This window comes from Pongo pygmaeus, chromosome 3 (genome assembly GCF_028885625.2).
Source record: "Pongo pygmaeus isolate AG05252 chromosome 3, NHGRI_mPonPyg2-v2.0_pri, whole genome shotgun sequence".
Classification (NCBI taxonomy): Eukaryota; Metazoa; Chordata; class Mammalia; order Primates; family Hominidae; genus Pongo; species Pongo pygmaeus.
In genome coordinates this window covers 101,432,993-101,453,752 of record NC_072376.2, presented here as the reverse complement: position 1 = coordinate 101,453,752, position 20,760 = coordinate 101,432,993, and the positions used below count along the sequence as shown (strand labels likewise).

General features: G+C 38.6%; 1 protein-coding gene across 19 annotated transcripts in view; it reads left to right on the top strand.

The window, feature by feature from the left end:
- FAM13A (family with sequence similarity 13 member A) overlaps positions 1–20,760 on the top strand; it is a 389,756-nt gene that overhangs the window by 96,546 nt on the left and 272,450 nt on the right. For 17 of the 19 annotated variants that reach the window (XM_063663893.1, XM_063663888.1, XM_054485353.2 and 14 more), the window contains one exon: positions 6,244–6,453. In XM_063663893.1, coding sequence (XP_063519963.1) covers positions 6,244–6,453 — 210 coding nt within the window. Of the gene's footprint in view, positions 1–4,500; positions 4,562–6,243; positions 6,454–17,958; positions 18,086–20,760 lie in introns of those variants that run through there. The other 2 variants (XM_054485354.2, XM_063663900.1) reach the window with 2 other exon arrangements.

Sequence of the window (20,760 nt, the reverse complement as noted above, 5' to 3'; positions counted from 1 at the left end):
GACAGGGCGGCCGGGCAGAGGTGCTCCTCACTTCCCAGACGGGGTGGCCAGGCAGAGGTGCTCCTCACTTCCCAGACGGGGCAGCCGGGCAGAGGCGCTCCTCACATCCCAGACGATGGGCGGCCGGGCAGAGACGCTCCTCACTTCCTATACGGGATGGCGGCCGGGCAGAGGCGCTCCTCACATCCTAGATGATGGGCGGCCAGGCAGAGACGCTCCTCACTTCCTAGACGGGGCGGCCGGGCAGAGGCGCTCCTCACTTCCTAGACTGGGTGGCGGTGGGGCAGAGGCTGTAATCTTAGCACTTTAGGAGGCCAAGGCAGGCGGTTGGGAGGTGGAGGTTGTAGCGAGCGGAGATCACACCACTGCACTCCAGCCTGAGCAACATTGAGCATTGAGTGAGCGAGACTCTGTCTGCAATCCCAGCACCTCGGGAGGCCGAGGCGGGCAGATCACTGGAGGCCAGGAGCTGGAGACCAGCCCGGTCAACACGCGAAACCCCATCTCCACCAAAAATACAAAAACCAGTCAGGCGTGGCAGTCAGGCACGCCTGCAATCCCAGGCACTCAGCAGGCCGGGGCAGGAGAATCGCAGGAGCCCGAGGCAGGGAGGTTGCAGCCAGCCGAGATCATGGCAGTACAGTCCAGCTTCAGCAACAGAGGGAGACCGAAAAAAGGAGAGGGAGACCAAAGAAAGGGGAGGGGAAAAAAGGAGAGGGAGACCGAAGAAAGGGGAGAGGGGGGAGAGGAAAAAAGAAGGAGAGGGAGACCGAAGAAAGGGGAGGGGGAGGGGGAGAGGGAGAGGGAGAGGGAGGAGAGGGAGAAAAAGTAACTATTTTAAAGGAAGGGCAACATGGGGAAGAAAAGAGAGAAGAAAAGAAGAAGTGGCCGGGCGCAGTGGCTCACGCCTGTAATTCCAGCACTTTGGGAGGCCGAGGCAGGCGGATCACAAGGTCAGGAGATCGAGACCAGCCTGACCAACCTACAACCAGCTTTAACAGGATTTATTTACATACTTGGTTTTGAGTAAGGCTGTGTATCCCACTGAGTTAGATACAAATGGATTTTTAGATCATTCATTTCATCTGTTAAGTAGGGTTGTATGGTTCATTTAGATGTCCAACTATGGGTACCTAAAATAGTATTTTGGTTTTGGCATAATCAGTGTTCTTTCTCTCAACGTTAATTGGATAATAGTCTCTTGATCATACTTTGATTGTGTAAAAAATTTTACATTTTTAATTTTTAAAAATTTTAATATTTTTTGAATAGTTAATAAACTTACGTGGTTAAAAATATAGGAGAGTATATGGTGAAAAGTCTATCCCTACAAAGTGTCTCCTGACCTTTGTTTTCTCTCTCTAAAACAGTATTGCTATACCCATTTCTGGTATCTTCTTAAGATGTTTCGTGTATATATAAGTATACGTCTGTGTGTTCTTTTTTCCCTTTTATCACAAATATTGCATACTGTTCTGAATCTTTTAAATATCAGTGTATTTTGGAGATTGTTCCATATTGCATAAAGAGCTTTACTCATTTTTAATTATTTTCTTTTCCTCTGCACACTGTTCTACCATATGTATATATCATGTCTTTAAGCAGTCCCATACTGATGGGCAAATGGATTGTTTCCAGTCTGCTGTTGTTTACAAACAATGATTCCATGGTTAACCTTTAGCATATGGCATTTCAAGCACATACGAGCGTGTGCATAGACTACCTTCCTGGAAGTGAACTCCTGGATGGTCAGAGGATATGTGCATGTGTAATGAACTCTATCAGAGCTGAAACAATTTACACTCACACCATCAACATATGAACATTTTGGCAAAATTTAAATTAGGGATTTATTTTCTTCTGCCCCTCCTTAGCATACTGTTAATTATACTTTAACAGGGTGTATTCGGGTAATGCAAACTAAACATTTTATTAAGTTAAATCAGTCGCTCTTAATGAGGGATGTGAAATAGAATCACTAGTGGAATCTTCATAATACACGTGCATTGCCCACACCTCATGTCTACTGAATCAGAATCTTGACTGGGCAAGCTCAGGTAGGCCTGGCACCTGTATTTTGAAAGGCTATGTAGTTAATTACTATGTAGACAAACACAAGCCCCTTCTTGTATTTGAAACTATCATGTTAATAAACCAAAGAAATTGCGTAAGTTTGAAGGGTAGTATAAAGCTTGAGGGCATAATACTTCAATTTGTTTTATTTAATTACTTTGCAGTTTTTTCACGTCAACAAACATTTACTGTACACCTGTGATACACAGTAAACACTGTGTCAGGCATGGGAATGGGACTATAGGGGTGACCGTTCATGTAATTCAATCATAGGTTGGTATTTTGGTTATGCTTTATTATTGTTTCACATAAATGCAATTTAACAATTTGGCATGAAGGTAAACTATTATTGTAAAGGAATTTTAAGACAGAAAGGCCTATATCAAGCCCTTTAAGCAGATTTTGGATATTTTCTTTTAAAAGTATATACATTATAACTTATAAAGCATATAGTCTTTAAACTCTTTTTCTCGCTGACAGTGTTAACGGCTTCTTTCTCTTAGTTTAGTATGAAGATGCTATAGGTTATGCCGTTGTAACCCACAGTGTAGAGTCTCAAGTCACCACCAGGTGTCAGAATGTGCTTACTTATTGTCATACTACTTCCTGGCCAAAGTGTGCTGTTAGGCAAATTGTGACTTCTGGCATATTCTGTTTCTAATGGCATATTCTGTTTTTAATATTCATACTATTTTGAAAGAAATATTTCAGTTGTACAGAAAAGTATCTTTCAGTGATGTAGACATTAGCTTATATAATTTTTCTTCATTTCTAAACCACTATTAAGTTGCTGTTTTGTGATAATTAGCACATAGCCTAAAATCAAATATAATAGGAGCTCTGAAATGTATGAGAGTAACTATGCTTCATGAAGTCATCCAAATACCCCTTTTTCTGAATATTTTTGTTACAGTCATAACTTTCTTCAATTTTAGAGTAGGAAAATTTAAAGGTTATATGGTCTGGTAAGCCTCATGTGGGTATTGGATATATTCTAGCCCCATAAGAGGCTTTAAAAAACTGTATGGATTCTTCTTCTCAGAATGTGATATATTCATGCCCAGGATATAAACTTTCCCTAGTTGAACATCACTAATTATCATAAGAGTTGTGGGTGGGAGATATTCCTGAGGGAAAAGAGTTGTTCAGATAAATGGGACAGAGACAGGAAAATATTATTGAGGCGTATTAAATTCAGTCACTTCTATTTGTACCTTATATGACTGCTAGTTTGGTCCAGTGGGATCAGGAGGCTTGAGGACCACAGACAGTTCTTGGAGCTGGGTAGTGTTTTCTGAAATTGCTGGAAGTATATTTATTTGGGGGAAGGTTCAAAAAAACCTTGTTGGAAAAGAAAGACTAAGGTCAAAGCTAAAAAAAAACAAACAAACAAACAAAAAAAAACAACAACATCATGTGAAATCAGATCTAAAGGGCATTTGCTAGGCCAAAAACAGAAGGCAAGGTTAGGTTAAGCAGCTGGGTAAATATAGGAACAGGAAACAAAACTCTAAATTTTCAGGATTTCAGCTTTGACCAAGGATGGAATGCCTTTGTGTTGGATGCTAGCTGCTTGATTGTTGGATAAGTTTCTGAAGCTAAAGATAAATTTTTGTAGAGTAGAGGAGACAGACCTTGAAAGCTTTAAACGATTAAGCTGGCATCTCCCAATAGAACCTGATATTCCACGGAACTTAAGGGAAATGCGTATCGTATTCGTTATCCATTTGCTGCATAACAAATTACCCCAAAACATAGTAGATTAAAACAATAGTATTTATCATTATCTCACAGTTTCTGTCAGTCAGGAATCCAGACACATCTTAGTTGTGTTCTCTGTCTTAGAGTTACAAGGCCGTGATCATGGTGTCAGCCAAGGCTTCAGTCATATCAGGACTCAACAGGGGAAAAATTCCCTCCCAAGCTCATTCATGTGGTTGTTGGCAGGATTCTGTTACTTGTGAGCTGTTGACCTGAGGGTTTTCAGTTATTCACTGGTCGTTGGCCAGAGACCACCTTTAGTTCTTTGGCCATGGCCAGTAGCTAATAAAGTACATTAGACACACAGAGAGAGGGGGAGAGAGAGAGAAAGAGAGAGAAGCATGATGGATTGTCAGTCTTTTATAACTTAATCTCAAAATATGACATGGCATCACATTTGCTGTATTCTGTTGTTAGAAGCAAGTCACTAGGTCCGGCCCACCCTCAAGTAGAGGGGATTATAATGGGTGTGGTACGAGAAGTGGGGATCATGGGAACTATTTTAGAAGCTGTCTGCCACACAGACCAACTGGTATCTCTTCCATTTAGGTGGTGCCCTGGTCATAGTCATTGTTAAATACTTTTAATATCATCCCTAGTGTCACAATTTTTTTCAGAATTGGAGCTAAAATTCATATCAACTTTTGATATTGATTTTCTTCACAGCCAAATAATATGTATACGTGGAAGAACACAAACATCTCACCAGACTTCAAAGTCCATGAGGGTAATGATAGTGTTGAATTTTTTTTCTCACGATTGATTTTTTTTTTTATTACCTAACATAATGTCAGGCACTTGTATGTTTGTTGAATTAAAGAGCTTATAAAGTATTTTATCAGATTATAAAATAAAATGAAATTAGCTTCCTCTTTTGCTTTAAAAAGAGCAATACAATTGGCAGTTAAGGGAAAGAAGCAAAGGGTGATATAAATTATCACCTCCCCTCTAAAAAATCCTGATAGGCTTCAATGTCATTACGTCATTGCTAACATTCACCATTAGACTCTCAAGAATGTCACGTTAAATCTTGGCCTGCTCTTTCTTAGAAAGATTGTTTCTTACACTTTCAAAGTCCTCTACTGCCTGACACACTCGCTTATATGGTGTATAGCACACTAAGCTGGAAATCATTATCTTCTGCCCTAAACCAGCTACTCTCCTATCCCTACCCACTAACCTAATTTTTTACAGTGTTTTTTTTTTTCCTGTATTCCTACTTTTCAAAACCTTAAGGTTACCTTTCAACCCTTTCCCTCTCCCTTTTGAACCAAGTTACCAAATCATCTTTATTCTTTGTTTTTCACTTCTTTTCCACCATAATCTCAGTTTACTACCTTAAAATAGAAAATAGTTTCCATAAGCAAGCCCTCTCCATACTCTACTTCTTAGCTAGCTAAATCTTCCTAAAACCCTGATTATATTTTGTCTTTTTCCTCACTTAATGCTCCAGTGATAAAGCCTTCACTCTTTAACTTGTCACAGACCCTTTCCTGTTTCTCCATTTTATTATCCCATCATTCTTTGACCTAGGCACCCCACATTGTCCTCTGCCTACCTTTCTTTATGTTATCCTGTGTCTACTTCTCAATTCATATTTTTATTTATCTTTGTCAGGGGTAGATCAAGGTTTTGTGAGTCCAGATGCCTAATCTTCTGAGACTTCTTTAAGAAAAAGAATATGATACTAAGAATACAGGATTAGGGACAGAGCTTGTAAAGGGCCCAAGAAAATGCGGGGCCCTGAAGCTCAAGCTTCATTGGTTTCACAGCACAACAGCTCCAGCCCCTCTGTGTTGCTTTAGCCAAAGGTTAAGTTTACCTCCTCCAGGAGGCCTTCTCTGATAACCTCAGCTGACACTGATATCCCCCATCAACTGACTGAAGGCAAGGATCTTGTCTTATACCACTTTATAGTTTCCTAGAGTCTTACATTTTGAATTTAGTGATAACTGAAAAACTACCCCTTATTTCTTAAACTATTACACAGGTAATCACATAGAGTTTAAAAGTTTCTTAAATACATGTAATTTAAAAAGTAGTTGTTCATGAAGTGTTAAGCTGCTGTTAGAGCCCTGAGTAAGTTTTTGTTATGTGCTCTAGAAGATTATATCAATGAAATTTCTTTGTGTACTCTATTTTGCTCTATGTTTATATATGCCATAGCCTTATTTTTAGAGGCCGGGTTTTATACCAATCATATATGATCTTTTCAGTTGACATGCAGTGGATATGAACATTTATTATTCTAAGGAAAGTTTTACAAAATGTGAAAATTACACAATGATTGATAATTACAGTGTTGAGAGAATCATATGCTGAGATTTCTTTCTTTGTGTTGCTATCATTCTTTACATTTCATGTCTGTGAGAAACCTATTTATTTTCTGTGTCTACTTTGCTCTTCCAGGACTTACCCAAGAAGGTCTTTTTAGGGTGAATGGTAATGTGAAGGTGGTGGAACAACTTCGACTGAAGTTCGAGAGTGGAGTGCCCGTGGAGCTCGGGAAGGACGGTGATGTCTGCTCAGCAGCCAGTCTGTTGAAGCTGTTTCTGAGGGAGCTGCCCGACAGTCTAATCACCTCGGCGTTGCAGCCTCGGTTCATTCAACTCTTTCAGGGTTAGTACAATAAATCCTTTAGGAGTTAAAACAACTTTATTAGGCCAGGCACGGTGGCCCACACCTATACTCCCAACACTTTGGGAGGCTGAGGTAGAAAGATTGCTTGAAGCCAGGAGTTGAAGACCACCGTGGGCAACCAAGCAAGACCCCCATCTCTACAAAAAAAAAAAAAAAAAAAGTCAGAAAAAAAACCCAGTTTTATTTTTAGTAAACATACTAAATATTTAAAATTTAAAAAACGTTTAAGTATTTGTGGTCTTTCCATAACTACCACCTTGTTATTTTACTCCAGGCCCTCATCTCCTATGTAAAATCATACTAGACCGATTATGAAATACCGTTATTAAATGAAATTTCTGATACCATTAACATGTGACTACTTCAGTAACATAATATTGAAAAGCCCTGATGCTTTTGGTCCAAAGACATGTTTTTCTGACTAATGACTGTCATAAAAGGAGTGAGATCAAGAATAATTTAGAAAACATTAGAGAACAATAAAGGAAATATTCATTAAATTGTGGTTGCTTAGTGACCTTTGAGACTGAAAGCTCACTGGTGTACTTGCTTTTTTTCCTAAGCAAGATTGAGTCCTAAAATAATTTTGTTCATTTTGTGAGGTAAAAATTGATTTTTGACTGTAGTATTAAGTGATTTCATATGAAAGAACTTGCTTTTTTGTTTTTTTTTTTTTTTGAGATGTAGTTTCACTCTTGTCACCCAGTGCAGTGGCACGATCTTGGCTCACTGCAACTTCTGCCTCCTGGGTTCAAGCAATTCTCCTACCTCAGCCTCCCGAGTAGCTGAGATTACAGGCACCCACCACCATGCCCGGCTAACTTTTGTATTTTTAGTAGAGTTGGGGTTTCACCCTGTTGGCCAGGCTGGTCTCAAACTCCTGACCTCAGGTGATCCACCCATCTCGGCTTCCCCAAGAGCTGGGATTACAGGCATGAACCACTGCACCTGGCCAGGAACTCGCTTTTTAAGTGTAGTAATTATAGGCATAATCATTATTGAGTTCTCCCTCCTAAGTGCTGTAAGAAAAATGGTTTACCCTTAAAACCATTTATTTTATTATTTTTCCCAAATTAGAGAAGAAAGGAGAAAATATATTTCCAAAAGTATTAGTTGCCAGATTAAGGATGTTACCTAAAGCCACATTCCTTTACAGCAGTGATGTGCCTATTCGCATGTAGTATGCTAAAGAACAGGATAAGTGAGAAGGCCAGATAGGACAAGTAAGAAAGTACCAGAAATATTTTACCCCATGAAAGACCATTTTGAAATATTAGCTAAAAGTAGTATGGTTGTATCAGAAGAGGACGCTAACTACCTCCACTTGCCATCCCCTAGGGAGGGAGACCTGTCTGTAGCTCCCCCAGGCCCTCATATCAGCAATGCCTCCTGCCCTGGCCTCTTCTCACTTCTCTGCAGCCCCTGGCCTCCCGTGGTGACCTCCAGGCAATCCTTTTGGAATATTACTCATGTCTTATTTCTTTCTTCAGAGTACCTGGGCAGTCCTCAGGAAACACATCTTTGCCACATTCTTGAAATGGAGGTCAGTCACAAGGCAGAGCCCTGCCTTCTTGTGCTGCCGCCCAGGGCACCCATAGCCAGACTATCTGCATTAGACTCTTTGACGGGTTTTAGACTCTTCAGACTACCCAAGTGATGATCTGATGCCCCTCACTTGGCTTGGGAAAGTTAGAGGAAGCATTATATTTCTCTAGCAAGTCTCTCCCTTTAAAGAAATCCTTACTCTCTAATTTTTAACTTCAAATTTTAACATTGAATTTCCTGCTTAAATATCTTTATGGCCTGTTGATGGCCCAAGGCCTCCAGACCTGGGTTTGGTCTCACCTTAACAAGTTCTATATAGCTCATCTAGCATTTTTGCTTAGAATGAGTGGGCCCATCACAACCTTTATTTTTATCCTTGAGGCCTCAACCCCAAATTGTATTAATTTGCTACATCTGCCCTAACAAAATACCGCAGACTGGATGTTACAAGCCTAAACGAGAGAAATTTATTTCTCACAGTCCTGGAGCCTGTAAGTCCAAGATCAAGGTGCCAGCAGCAGCGCTGGTTTCTCCTGAGGCCTCTCTCTTGGGTGTGCAGATGGCTGCCTTCTCACTGTGTCCGCACGTGGCCTTTCCTCTGTGTGCACTCTCCTGATGTCTCTTCCTCTTCTTATAAGGACACTAGTCCTGTTGGATTAGGGACCCCTATTATAATCTAATTTAACCTTAATTACCTCTTTAAAGGCCCCAAATACAATCACACTCTGAGGTATGGAGGTTAGAGCTTCAACATATACATTTTGGAGGGAACACAATTCAGTCCTTAACAATGATGCAACAGGAAAAATCCCAGAAGTTTTACCTATTTTCAAACCTATTATTTTTTGTAATCTTAGCTACTTCATTTTTGAAAAAAATGATTTTATTTTTTGAAAAGGCATAAAATCATTGAATTATTAAACATTGTATTTTATTGAAAACAATGATAAAATATGAAAGCAAATTTGCAGAACAGTTTGTTCTGGTCGTCAACAGTGCTTTTAAGCTTTATATGTCAGTGAGTGACATGTTTGAGGCTTGTTAATTGGAAACTGTATGAACTTTTTCACGATATGTATGAAGATAACCATTCCTTCATAAAGGTGACCATTCCTCCTATTTGGAAACATTAAATCCTTTTTACAAGGAATATTTTATCCATAGGGATGGGAAGTTTTGAGATAAAGTTTGGAAAATTATTGTAAAATAATGTCTACAGGAGTTGACAAATATTTTGTGCTTAATGCAAAATATTTGGTAGTCAGATATCTTTAGTATTCTTAATATTATTCTGTAGTATTCTGTATTATTAAGTATTCTTAGTACTCAAAAATCCTGTAAATTCCAAAGGCTTTTATCACATTTCCAGAATAGTTTTCATTTGATATAAGAATGTACTGTTTTATTATTTTTATTACTATTTATAGAAATATTTTGTTATCGTTTAGGTCTTTGTGAGTTGCCATATTCTTTATGACATGGTTCCTCAGTCATCAAAAAGTTGATAGGCATCATAAAAGCAAGCAGTATCATTCTGAAAGCAAAACTCATTGTATAGTCAGCCTTTAGGTTATGTGAGGTTATGCACAGGTAACAAATTTTGAATGGGAAGAGAGGTTAAATTTTTGCTGTGTTAGCATTATTCTTCCATTCCCTTGAAGTCTCTGGTTAGATTTGAGTCATTCATTAAAAAAAAATTACAGTTAAGCATCAATGACATAAATACGTTCTGAAAAATACATTATTAGGTGATTTCATTGTTGTGTGAACATCATAGAGTATACTTACACAAGCCTAGATTGTATAGCCTACTACACACCTAGGCTATATGGCATAGTCTATTGCTTCTAGGCAACAAACCTATACAGCATGTTACTGTACTGAATACTGTAGGCAGTTGTAATGCAGTAGAAAACACTTGTGTATCTCAACATATCTAAGAATGGAAAAGGTACAGTAGGCCTGGCCTGTGGCTTATGTCTGTAACCCAGCACTTTTGGGAGCTGAGGTGGGCAGATTGCTGGAGCCCAGGAGTTTAAGATCAGCCTGAGCGACATGGCAAAACCGCATCTCTACAGAAAATTAAAAAATTAGCAGGGCATGGAGGCATGCACCTGTAGTCCCAGCTACTCAGGAGGCTGAGGTGGGAGGATCACTTGAGCCTAGAAAGTCGAGGCTGCAGTGAGCCATAATCATACCACTGCACTCCAGCCTGAGTGACAGAGTGAAACCCTGTCTCAAAAGAAATAAAAATAAAAAAGAAAACAGAAAAGGTACAGTAAAAATATAGTATAAAAGATTTTTTTAAATGGTACACCTGTCTAGGGCATTTACCATGAATGGAGCTTGCAGGACTAGAAGTTGCTCTGGGTGAGTTAGTGAGTGAGTGGTGAGTGAATGTGAAGGCCTAGGAGATTACTGCACCACTGTAGGCTTTATAAATCTTGTACACGTAAGCTAAACTAAATTTACTTAAAAATTTGTTTTGTCTTCAGTAATAGACCTTAGCGTACTGTAACTTTTTTACTTTATAACTTTTTAACTTTTAAAAACCTTTTGATTCTTTTAAAATAACACTTAGCTTAAAATACAAATACCTTGCATAGCTCTACAAATTGTTTTCTTCATATAATTTTAATATTTTTCTATTTTTAAAATTTTCTTTTTTCTTTTTTTACTTTGTAAAATTGTTTTTTTTTTTTAAACTAAGACATAAGCACAGATGTGAGTCTAGGCCTACAGAGTCAGAATCATCAATATTACTACCTTCCACCTCCATATCTTGTTCCAATGGAAAGTCTTCAGGAACAGTAACACTCGTGGAACTGCCATCTCCTACAATAGCAATGCCTTCTTATGGAATACCTCCCATAGTACCTGCCTGAGTGTGTTACAGTTAACATACACATGTGTGTATATATATATGTATGTATGTATATATATATGTGTATCTGAGTCTGTGTTACAGTTAATATACACATGTGTATATATGTATGTTTATGTGTATCTGAGTCTGCGTTATAGTTAACATACACATGTATATATGTATGTATATGTATATGTGTATCTAAGTCTGTGTTATAGTTAACATACACATGTATATATGTATATGTTTATCTGAGTCTGTGTTGCAGTTAACATACACGTATATATGTATATGTGTATCTGAGTCTGTGTTACAGTTAATTTTATATATATATAAACTTCATACATATAAATAGGATGAGTACACTCTAAAATGCACTTTATACATATATATATAAATAGAATGGGTACACTCTAAAATAATAAAATGTATAGTATAGTAAGTTTTCACTTAATGTTGTTGACAGTTTCTTGGAAACTGCAACTTTAAGCAAAATGATATATTGAGAAATAAATTGTATCACAGGCAGATTGATACAAACAAAAGTTAAGTATCAGGGTAACCCGCCCCCGATAATTCAATGTGAGTCCTTTTGTATTTTTCCTAAGTGTCAGCCGGTCTGAGAAATAAAGGAAAAAAGAATACAAAAGAGAGAAATTTTAAAGCTGGGTGTCCGGGGGAGACATCACCTGTCAGCAGGTTCCGTGATGCCCCCGCAAGGCACAAAACCAGCAAGTTTTTATTAGTGATTTTCAAAAGGGGGAGGGAGTGTACAAATAGGGTGTGGGTCACAGAGATCACGTGCTTCACCAGGTAATAAAATATCACAAGGCAAATGGAGGCAGGGCGAGATCACAGGACTGGGGCGAAATTAAAATTGTTAATGAAGTTTCAGGCACACATTGTCATTGATAACGTCTTATCAGGAGACAGGGTTTGAGAGCAGACAACCGGTCTGACCAAAATTTATTAGGCAGGAATTTCCTCGTCCTAATAGGCCTGGGAGCGCTACCGGAGACTGGGGCTTATTTCATCCCTTATCTGCAACCATAAAAGACAGATATTCCCAGAGCGGCCATTTTAGAGACCACCCCCTAGGAATGCATTCCCTTTCTCAGGGCTGTTCCTTGCAGAGAAAAAGAATTCAGCGATATTTCTCCTATTGCTTTTGAAAGAAGAGAAATATGGCTCTGTTCCACCCAGCTCTCAGGCAGCCAGACCTAATGGTTATCTCCCTTGGTTCCCTGAGCATTGCTGTTATCCTGTTCTTTTTTCAAGGTGCCCAGATTTCATATTGTTTAAACAATTTGTGCAGTTAATGCAGTCATCGCAGGGTCCTGAGGCGACATACATCCTCAGTTTATGAAGATGACAGGATTAAGAGATTAGAGTAAAGACAGGCATAGGAAATCACAAGAATATTGATTGGGGAAGTGATAAATGTACATGAAATCTTCACAATTTATGTTCAGAGATTGCAGTAAAGGCAGGTGTAAGAAATTATGAAAGTATTAATTTGGGGAACTAATAAATGTCCATGAAATCTTCACAATTTATGTTCTTCTGCCATGGCTTCAGCCGATCCCTCCTTCGGGGTCCCTGACTTCCCACAATAGTTAAGTTCTGATGGCATGATTCTGGTTACAAAAACATCACCAAACTTCTAATTGAAGACCCAGAACACTTCTGTTATTAAACATTGAAATAAATGTGAGGTACACCTACATTTAAGAAATACTTTTTAAAAAATAAGAATTATTTCCCCAGTTTTTGGTAAATAGTGAGTGATGGCTGTCATAGTGGTGATGGGTTAAATCAAGGAATAGGTATTTGTGAAGTAAAAGTTGTCAGCAGCACCTCTTCCCACCACATAGTTCAAAATCAATGACAGATATGGCAGGCTCACTGAGTGCATTCCTACTGCATCATTTATTGTCATGCATTTGTAGGATTATTGTCTACAGATTTTTATTTTACAATCATTTGTATTCATTCATTTATTCATTCATTCATTTTCTAACCTGCCTTTTCCAATTCAGGGTCGTGAGTGGGTGGAACCTACCCCAGCAGCTCAGGCGCAAGGCGGGAGTCGACCCTGAATAGGACATTATTGCACAACAGGGTGTACTCACCCCCATGCCAACACTCACTCAGACTGGGAACATTTAGACATGCTGATTAACTGGTCATGCCCATCTTTGTACCCAGAGAAAACTCATGCAGACCTGGGGAGAAGGCACAAACTCTGCATAGACAGTGGCTTTGGCTGGGAATTGATTATTTTTTTCTCATCAGCATTAGAACAAAATGACTTTGAACGAAATGTCATTATACTTGCTGTATAGTAACTACATAAACCAGTAACATAGTCATTTATTATTGTTATCAAGTATTATGTACCGAGTGTAATTGTGTATGCTATACCTTTATAGGACTGGAAGCCAGTAGGTTTGTTTACACCAGCATCACCACAAACACAGAAGTAATATGTTGCAGTAGGACGTTATGATGGCTATGACATCACTGGGCAATAGGAATTTTTCAGCTCCATTATAATCTTATAGGACCATAGTCATATATGGAGTCCCTCAGTGACCAAAACATCATTATGCAGTGCGTGACTATAATTGAGCAACTACTAGTTATGTAAGCTGCCAAATAGAGGGAATAATGTATGCATTAGGCATCAGACAATATAGCCTCTATAAAATAAACTTATTCTTTCATAATTCAGATAGAAGATAGGTAAAAAGGGTTACTGTGTTTTTATATATATATATATATATACACACACACTTATATATATATGTATATACTATGTTATATATATATACACTGTGATATATATATATATACTGTGTTATATATGTATATATTTTATTGTCTCTATAAAATAAACTTCCTTCTTTCATATTTCAGATGAAAGATAGAAAGGATTACTGTGTTTCTTGTTTATCCTGTCTGAGGTACCCTTATAGTACAGGGTGGACGTTGCAACTGAGCACCCTGAAGCCAGGGATGGTAAAGCTCTTTACACATAGTTGAATGGGTTTTGCTTTTAATGCCCATTAAGAGCAGATGCTGCGCTTGCCAGTAAACAGTATTCTCATCTCCCACCCTTTCTACTATACATTAATATATGATAAAGTTGTTTTGATGTAATTTCCTCAGGGGTGACTACCCTGCTTTCATAAATCCATCCTCATAATAACAGATTAAATTGTTTTCTTAGTATTCTGTCACAACTCAATGCTACATTTCTTTTTTTTTAATGTTGTTGTAGGTCTTTGAATTATATCCTGTGTAAAGAGCAAGTGATTTCATAGTTGAATATGCTTAAAATTTTTCAGATCAAAGTCCTGTCTTCCATGCTTTATAGGATGGAGTTCTGGAGCCCTAAGTATTTTTTCAGACATTTAGGCTAAACCAAACTGCCAGCGAGAACAGTCTGGATGTCTGTAAGCTTCCCTGACCCCTAACATCTTGTAGATGAACAGTGGCCCTCCATGGGAGAAAACTGTTTAAATTCATTCATTTCTATAACAAATTATCCACTTTGGATGTGTCTGATGTCTGAAGCTCTGAGATCGTATGGGTTTTAGTTAACAAATCAGTATACCTGCATGACAGATTTTTATCAAAGACTTCTTTCTCTATTTGATTTCTTCCAGAACCTTTCACTTCTTTCAGAGGCCTCACAACCCCTCTCAGAGGTTTAGACAATTCATATTTAAGAGACACACTCGAAGGGACCTTCAGTGATCATCCTTTCCTATTGCCATGTTAGGCTTCTCTCTGACTACAGCAACTCATCTTCCTCAATCAAGGTTTATAGTATGATTATCTCAGTGTGGTGTATTCCATGCCTTTTGATCTTTTATCCTTATGTTGGTAGGGCAGTAGTATATGTACTTTTTATTTTTGTAATCATATGTATGTTTTGGAAATAGGTGTGAATTGTAAGCCATAAAAAGATTGCAGAAGAGGATTCATTTAATTTAGGATTAACTAGAAATATTTTTAATTGACTGTTCCCTGTGGAAAATTCTTCTCTAATATAAATGTAAGTAGTTCTAGATCATAGTTGAGTATTTTTATTGTTATTTGATGACTTGGAATTAGATCCTCCATCAGTATTTTTTTTAGTAACTTCTAAATAGATACTGAGTAATACAAAGAAATGAAAAATTAAACATCTTAATTTTAAGGAGTGTGTGATTTAATTGAGGAAGTAGAAGATATGTTGTATATATTCTACAATAGTGCTTTAAATGAACAATAAAAACATCCAGTCAGTGGTAACTAACAAGGAGGGAAGAAAACCAGCCTGGATTATGGTGGTCAGAAAACACTTTGTGGGAAAAATAAGATTGGAGACAACATTAACTTGTATGGAGAGGAAAATCTTTTAAGTGAGTTAAGGGCATGAGCAAAAACACTGTAAGACAGAATTATCTGACAGAGCTATCTGTAGCTAGAAGAGATTAGCAAAAGATACTATTGAAAAAGTAGGTTGAGGTTAGGTGGTATAGGGTCTTGAATATTAGTGTCAAGAAATTAATATTTATATATAAATAATAAAATGTTTAAGAAAGATCTCATATAATAGAAGCAGTATGTTAGGCAGTGCTGTGTAAGATGGTTAGATGGGAAGATGCTACATGCAGAGAGAACATCTAGAAGGCTAATAGAAATCTAGGTCATAGTCCTACAACCATCTGTATCAGATAAATAGTTGGCAATGGAAATTTTTTAAATTGTTGTAAATATATATGTAACATAGCATTTACCATTTTAACCATTTTTAAGTACAATTCAGTGACATCAAGTATAATCTCAGTGTTGTGCAACCATCACCACTATCCAGTGCCAATACTTTCTTTGTCATCATTCCAAAAAGAAACTCATCATGGGATTTTAAAGGAAGGTTACCAGAGACAGACAGAAAACATGAACAGAACATCGTAGCTGGTAATTATTAAGATAATGAGGATGGCCAGGCATCGTGGCTCACATCTGTAATCCCAGCATTTTGGAAGGCCAAGATGGGAGGATCACCTGAGGTCAGGAGTTTGAGGGCAGCCTGGCCAACATGGGGAAACCCTGTTTCTACTAAAAATACAAAAATTAGCCGGGCGTGGTGGCAGGTGCCTGTAATCCCAGCTACTCAGAAGGCTGAGGCAGGAGAATCACTTGAGCCAGGAGATGGAGGTTGCAGTGAACCGAGATCGCACCACTGCACTTCAGCCTGGGCAACAGAGCGAGACTCCATCTCAGAAAAAAAAAAAAAGATAATGAGGGTAAGAAAAGTCAGAGGTTTTGAGATGACCTGAGAAAGTGTGTTAGGAAGGCGTAGTCTGGTGGCCTGACCCTGGTGTCTGTACCTTTGATGGGGTCCACAGAACCACATGATGGCAGAGGGCCAGTTTATCAGATGGTTGTGAATACATACTAATAATCAGGAAGAAATTTGTGAGGTGAGGTTATAGTAGCACCAGGGAAAGATCCCTGCAAACTTAATGTTTAGATAAGGCCAGAGGCAACTACTGTTCCTTTGTCTTCAGTTATTCAAATCTTTTCTTTTCTATCTGTACACAGGGTAGCACTTTTACATTTTAAAGTGCTTCAGCTCCTCAGACCTGATCTTTTGTCCTGAAAGGAAGAGACAGTCTTCAACTTTCTAGGAACTTTCTGTGGCTGCCTAATGCTCTTTGCCTACCTCCAGGCAAATTTGGGACTTAGCCCAAAGGCTCAGGTGCTGTCTGTTACACTTGGTAGTGTCAACCTTAAATGATGAAATTCAGAAAATATGATTAAGTTTAGAGTTTATTCGGTACAAAGCCTGGGGATAACCACTCGGGAAACACAGACTCCAAAGGAATGGGGACAGAGGTTCAAAGTAGAGAGGTTAAAGTTTTACTTATATAGACAGAGGCAGAGTAGTTTAGCAGGGTTTCAAATTTTTCCATACAAGGTCAGTACATACTGTATAGAGAACCCCTGACATAACTATCTCCATCTTAGAAAACGACTCTATTTTATATTTCACAGGACACATTGCCGACAAGGATAAGATCTTTTGCTTAATAAACAAATAAAAAATAAAGATTGTGTCCAACCTGATATGGACACAAACAGGCACCAGTTCCTACCAGTTCTCACCAAAGGACTCTGTGACTATAAAAGATTAGGTCTTCAGTAGCTCAAAAGGGCCGTCTTAACTGACACTGTCTTGTAGTTACTCATGATTAAGAGCTTGGCATCTGTTGCCGAAGGTTCTGCCACCTAAAATACTCTTCCTTGCAAGACCAACAGACGGCTCAACCCAGACTAGGACTCCTTTGGTCTTCTTCACTCTCCCTGGACTGGTTTGTCAGCCCTTTTCTCCTGTCTCTTCTTCCTCTTGATATTAAATGTTACTTTGTTGTGGAATGTTTAACGTTATTTATACATTGCTGAAGTTTACTATTATATATGGTTTGCAATATTGACTGAGTTGTGGAGTGGTTTGAGCCTGTGTCCCCACAACTCTGACTACCAAATTAACAGGAAGTACTAAGGAAAATTGCCTTCTTGGGAATTCCATGTAGCTCATGGCTTTTGTGATTGGAATAACATTAATAAAAGCCTGACACTGTGGAAAGACACAGAAATGTGTGGACCTGGTTATCTCTAACCTTGCATAGCTCATAGCACATGCATTATAGAAATTTGATTGATTATAGCTTGTTACAGCCCAGGGAAGACTGCTTTAACATTCTGTAAGGAGAGGTAATGGTGTTGAAGGGAGTCTTATCTCTGGTACATTTGGGTCTTTCCTAATCATCTGCAGTACAGGAATACAGAGGAAAGTTAATCTATAATCAGAGAAGCAGAAGTTACAACTGCATGCTACGTGACTCAGGCCACATATTCTCATTTCTCTTAAGGCTCAAATAATTTAAAGTTCCAACAGCTTTTAGTTTGAATTATTTAATTTAATTTCACAATAGGATCTGATGATTTCGTGGTGGAGACTTTATTAAATATCTGTCTCAGAGATCGTGCTTTTTTTTTTATTTTTTATTTTGAAGAAAGGGAAAGATCCTGATGTGACATCTGGACAATTGATCCTGTAATAAACATAGTGGAAGTTAACAAAGGAAGATTATTTGGGGGCCATGACGAGGAGTTCATTTTAAATGGATGAGTAAAATGAAGGTCAGTGCTTATGAGAGGGATTAGGACTAAAGATGTGCATTTCATAGTCATCTTTGTAGACTCGTCAGTGTTTATAATTCTGAGCATCAATTATGTTTGGACAATATTGTAGATATAAATAGATGACAATAAACTAATTTATTTATTTCTTTAATCACAATTTAAGTGCCTGTTTTGGGTCAAGATTTTGCCTAGGTGCTTTACTTGTGTTTGTGTTTTTATCTCTATTACAGCTATTCCTACAAATATTTCATAGATAAAGAAAGTGACTATAAATCATGCTGCTATAAAGACACATGCACACGTATGTTTATTGCAGCATTATTCACAATAGCAAAGACTTGGAACCAACCCAAATGTCCAACAATGATAGACTGGATTAAGAAAATGTGGCACATATACACCGTGGAATACTGTGCAGCCATAAAAAATGATGAGTTCATGTCCTTTGTAGGGACATGGATGAAATTGGAAATCACCATTCTCAGTAAACTGTCGCAAGAACAAAAAACCAAACACCGCATATTCTCACTCATAGGTGGGAATTGAACAATGAAAACACATGGACACAGGAAGGGGAACATCACACTTCGGGGACTGTTGTGGGGTGGGGGGAGGGGGGAGGGATAGCATTGGGAGATATACCTAATGCTAGATGACGAGTTGGTGGGTGCAGCGCACCAGCATGGCACATGTATACATATGTAATTTACCTGCACGTTGCGCACATGTACCATAGAGCCTAAAGTATAATAATAATAATAATAAAAAAGAAAAAAAAAAAAAAGAAAGTGAAGCTCAGCTCAGTGAGGGCAAGTTACTTGCCAAAGAACAAGCAGGTAGATTGTGCAGAGTTGGGATCTCCCTGGCTCCAAAGCCCAGCCTTTTTATTTTCTACTGCTTATATTAATCAGCTAGGGCCACCAGAACAGAATGATACAGACTGGGTGGCTAAAACAACAGAAACTTATTTTCTCGCAGTTCTGGTGGCTGGAAGTCCAAGATCAAGGTGCTGGCAGTAGTTTCTGGTGAGGGCTCTTTTCTTTCCTTGCAGATGTCGTCACTTTCTTGCTGTGTCCTCACATAGCCTTTTGTCTGTGCTGGAGTACTCCTGATATCTCTTTCTCTTCTTACAGGGACACCAGCCCTATTTGATCAGGAGCCAACCCTTGTGGCCTCATTTAACCTTCCTTGCCTCCTTAAAGGTGCTGTCTTCCACTATGGGCACATTGGGGATTAGGGCATCAATCTGTGAATTTTGGACAAAATTTAGTCCATAACACTGTGCTTTTTAAAATTTATCAAATTTGATAAATGTTTGAGTGAAAAACAGTAAAAAAGCCTGCAGTGGGATGTTAATTAGATAGTCTCTGGGATATAAATTATTACAGCATTGATTTGTTTCTGTCTCGGAAATCCTTAATGTCTAGTGAATTTAGAAGTAAGGAAAAAGTTTAAAACAAATGACATGCTGTGGAAAAAATGATACTGAGGTGTTTTTTGTGTTTAATATTGATCCTTTTTGAGAATATACTTGTTCGAGTGATGATGACAGTAATGGGTGCCATTAGGTGACTACTTATTGCTTAGTTTAATACCTAGTAGATATTTTGCTTATATCATCTCTTTTAATCTTAGCACCAGCTCTAATGTGATACTGGCAGTATAATCTCCATTTTGAAGAAAGTGCTTATAGCATGTGCCTTAGAGCATAGGCTCTGGCTCCATTCCGATAGATTTCAAATCTCGGTTTGCCATTTGCTCTCTGCATTAGTATGGCCAAGTTACTTACCCTTTTTGTGCCCTAGTGTATCTGTTAATGTATTTCTGTATAACAATGACTCCAAAATTTAGTGGCTTAAATCAGTAAACATGTATCTTCTCTCACAGTTTCTGTGGGTCAAGAATTCAAGTGTGGTTTACCTGGGCAGTTCTGGTTCAAGGTCTCTGAAAGTTGTGGTCAAGAGGTTGGCAGGGGCTACAGGTATGTGAAAGCTTGACTGGGGCTCAAGGATCTTTTTCCAAGGTGGCTTACTCACATGGATGACAATTTAACACTGGGTCTTGGTGAGAGGCCTTAATTCCTTTTTCTGTGGGCTTCTTCAGATGGCTTCTTGAATGTTATCTTAACATGGTAGTTGGCTTCTCCTGGAGCGTGCAGTTCAACAGAGATGGAAGCTGTCCTTTTAGCTCTAGAAGTCAGATAGAATCACTCTGCCCTGTTTGTTAGGGGCAAGTCATTAATTTGGTCTGTATTCAAGGGGAGGGAAATTAGGCTCCATCTTTTTAAGGGAAATGTGTCAAACTTTGTAGGCATTTTTAAATCACCACACTTAGTTTCCCTGTTAAATGGAGATAATGATATGGACAGGAGGCAGGAGAGCGGAGTCCCTAGTGAGGGCTGCACCCTCAAGCCTGGACCTGTGGCCCTAAATTAGAGCAGGCATTCCTGTTTTTGTGCCTGAATGTTGCTTTCTGGTCTGTCCTGCCCCCCTATCCTGTGCCCATATGAACCCCAGACCTCGGCTGGCAGAAGGACAAGTGGCTGAATGTCGAGAGGAGAAGAAGTGACTGAGTGTCTGAGACTATGGATAGACGCGGCTTAACTTTGGAGAGGAGCCCAGCTGGAGACAGCAGAGCTTCAGGGAAAGATTACCTTCCTCCTGCACCATCCC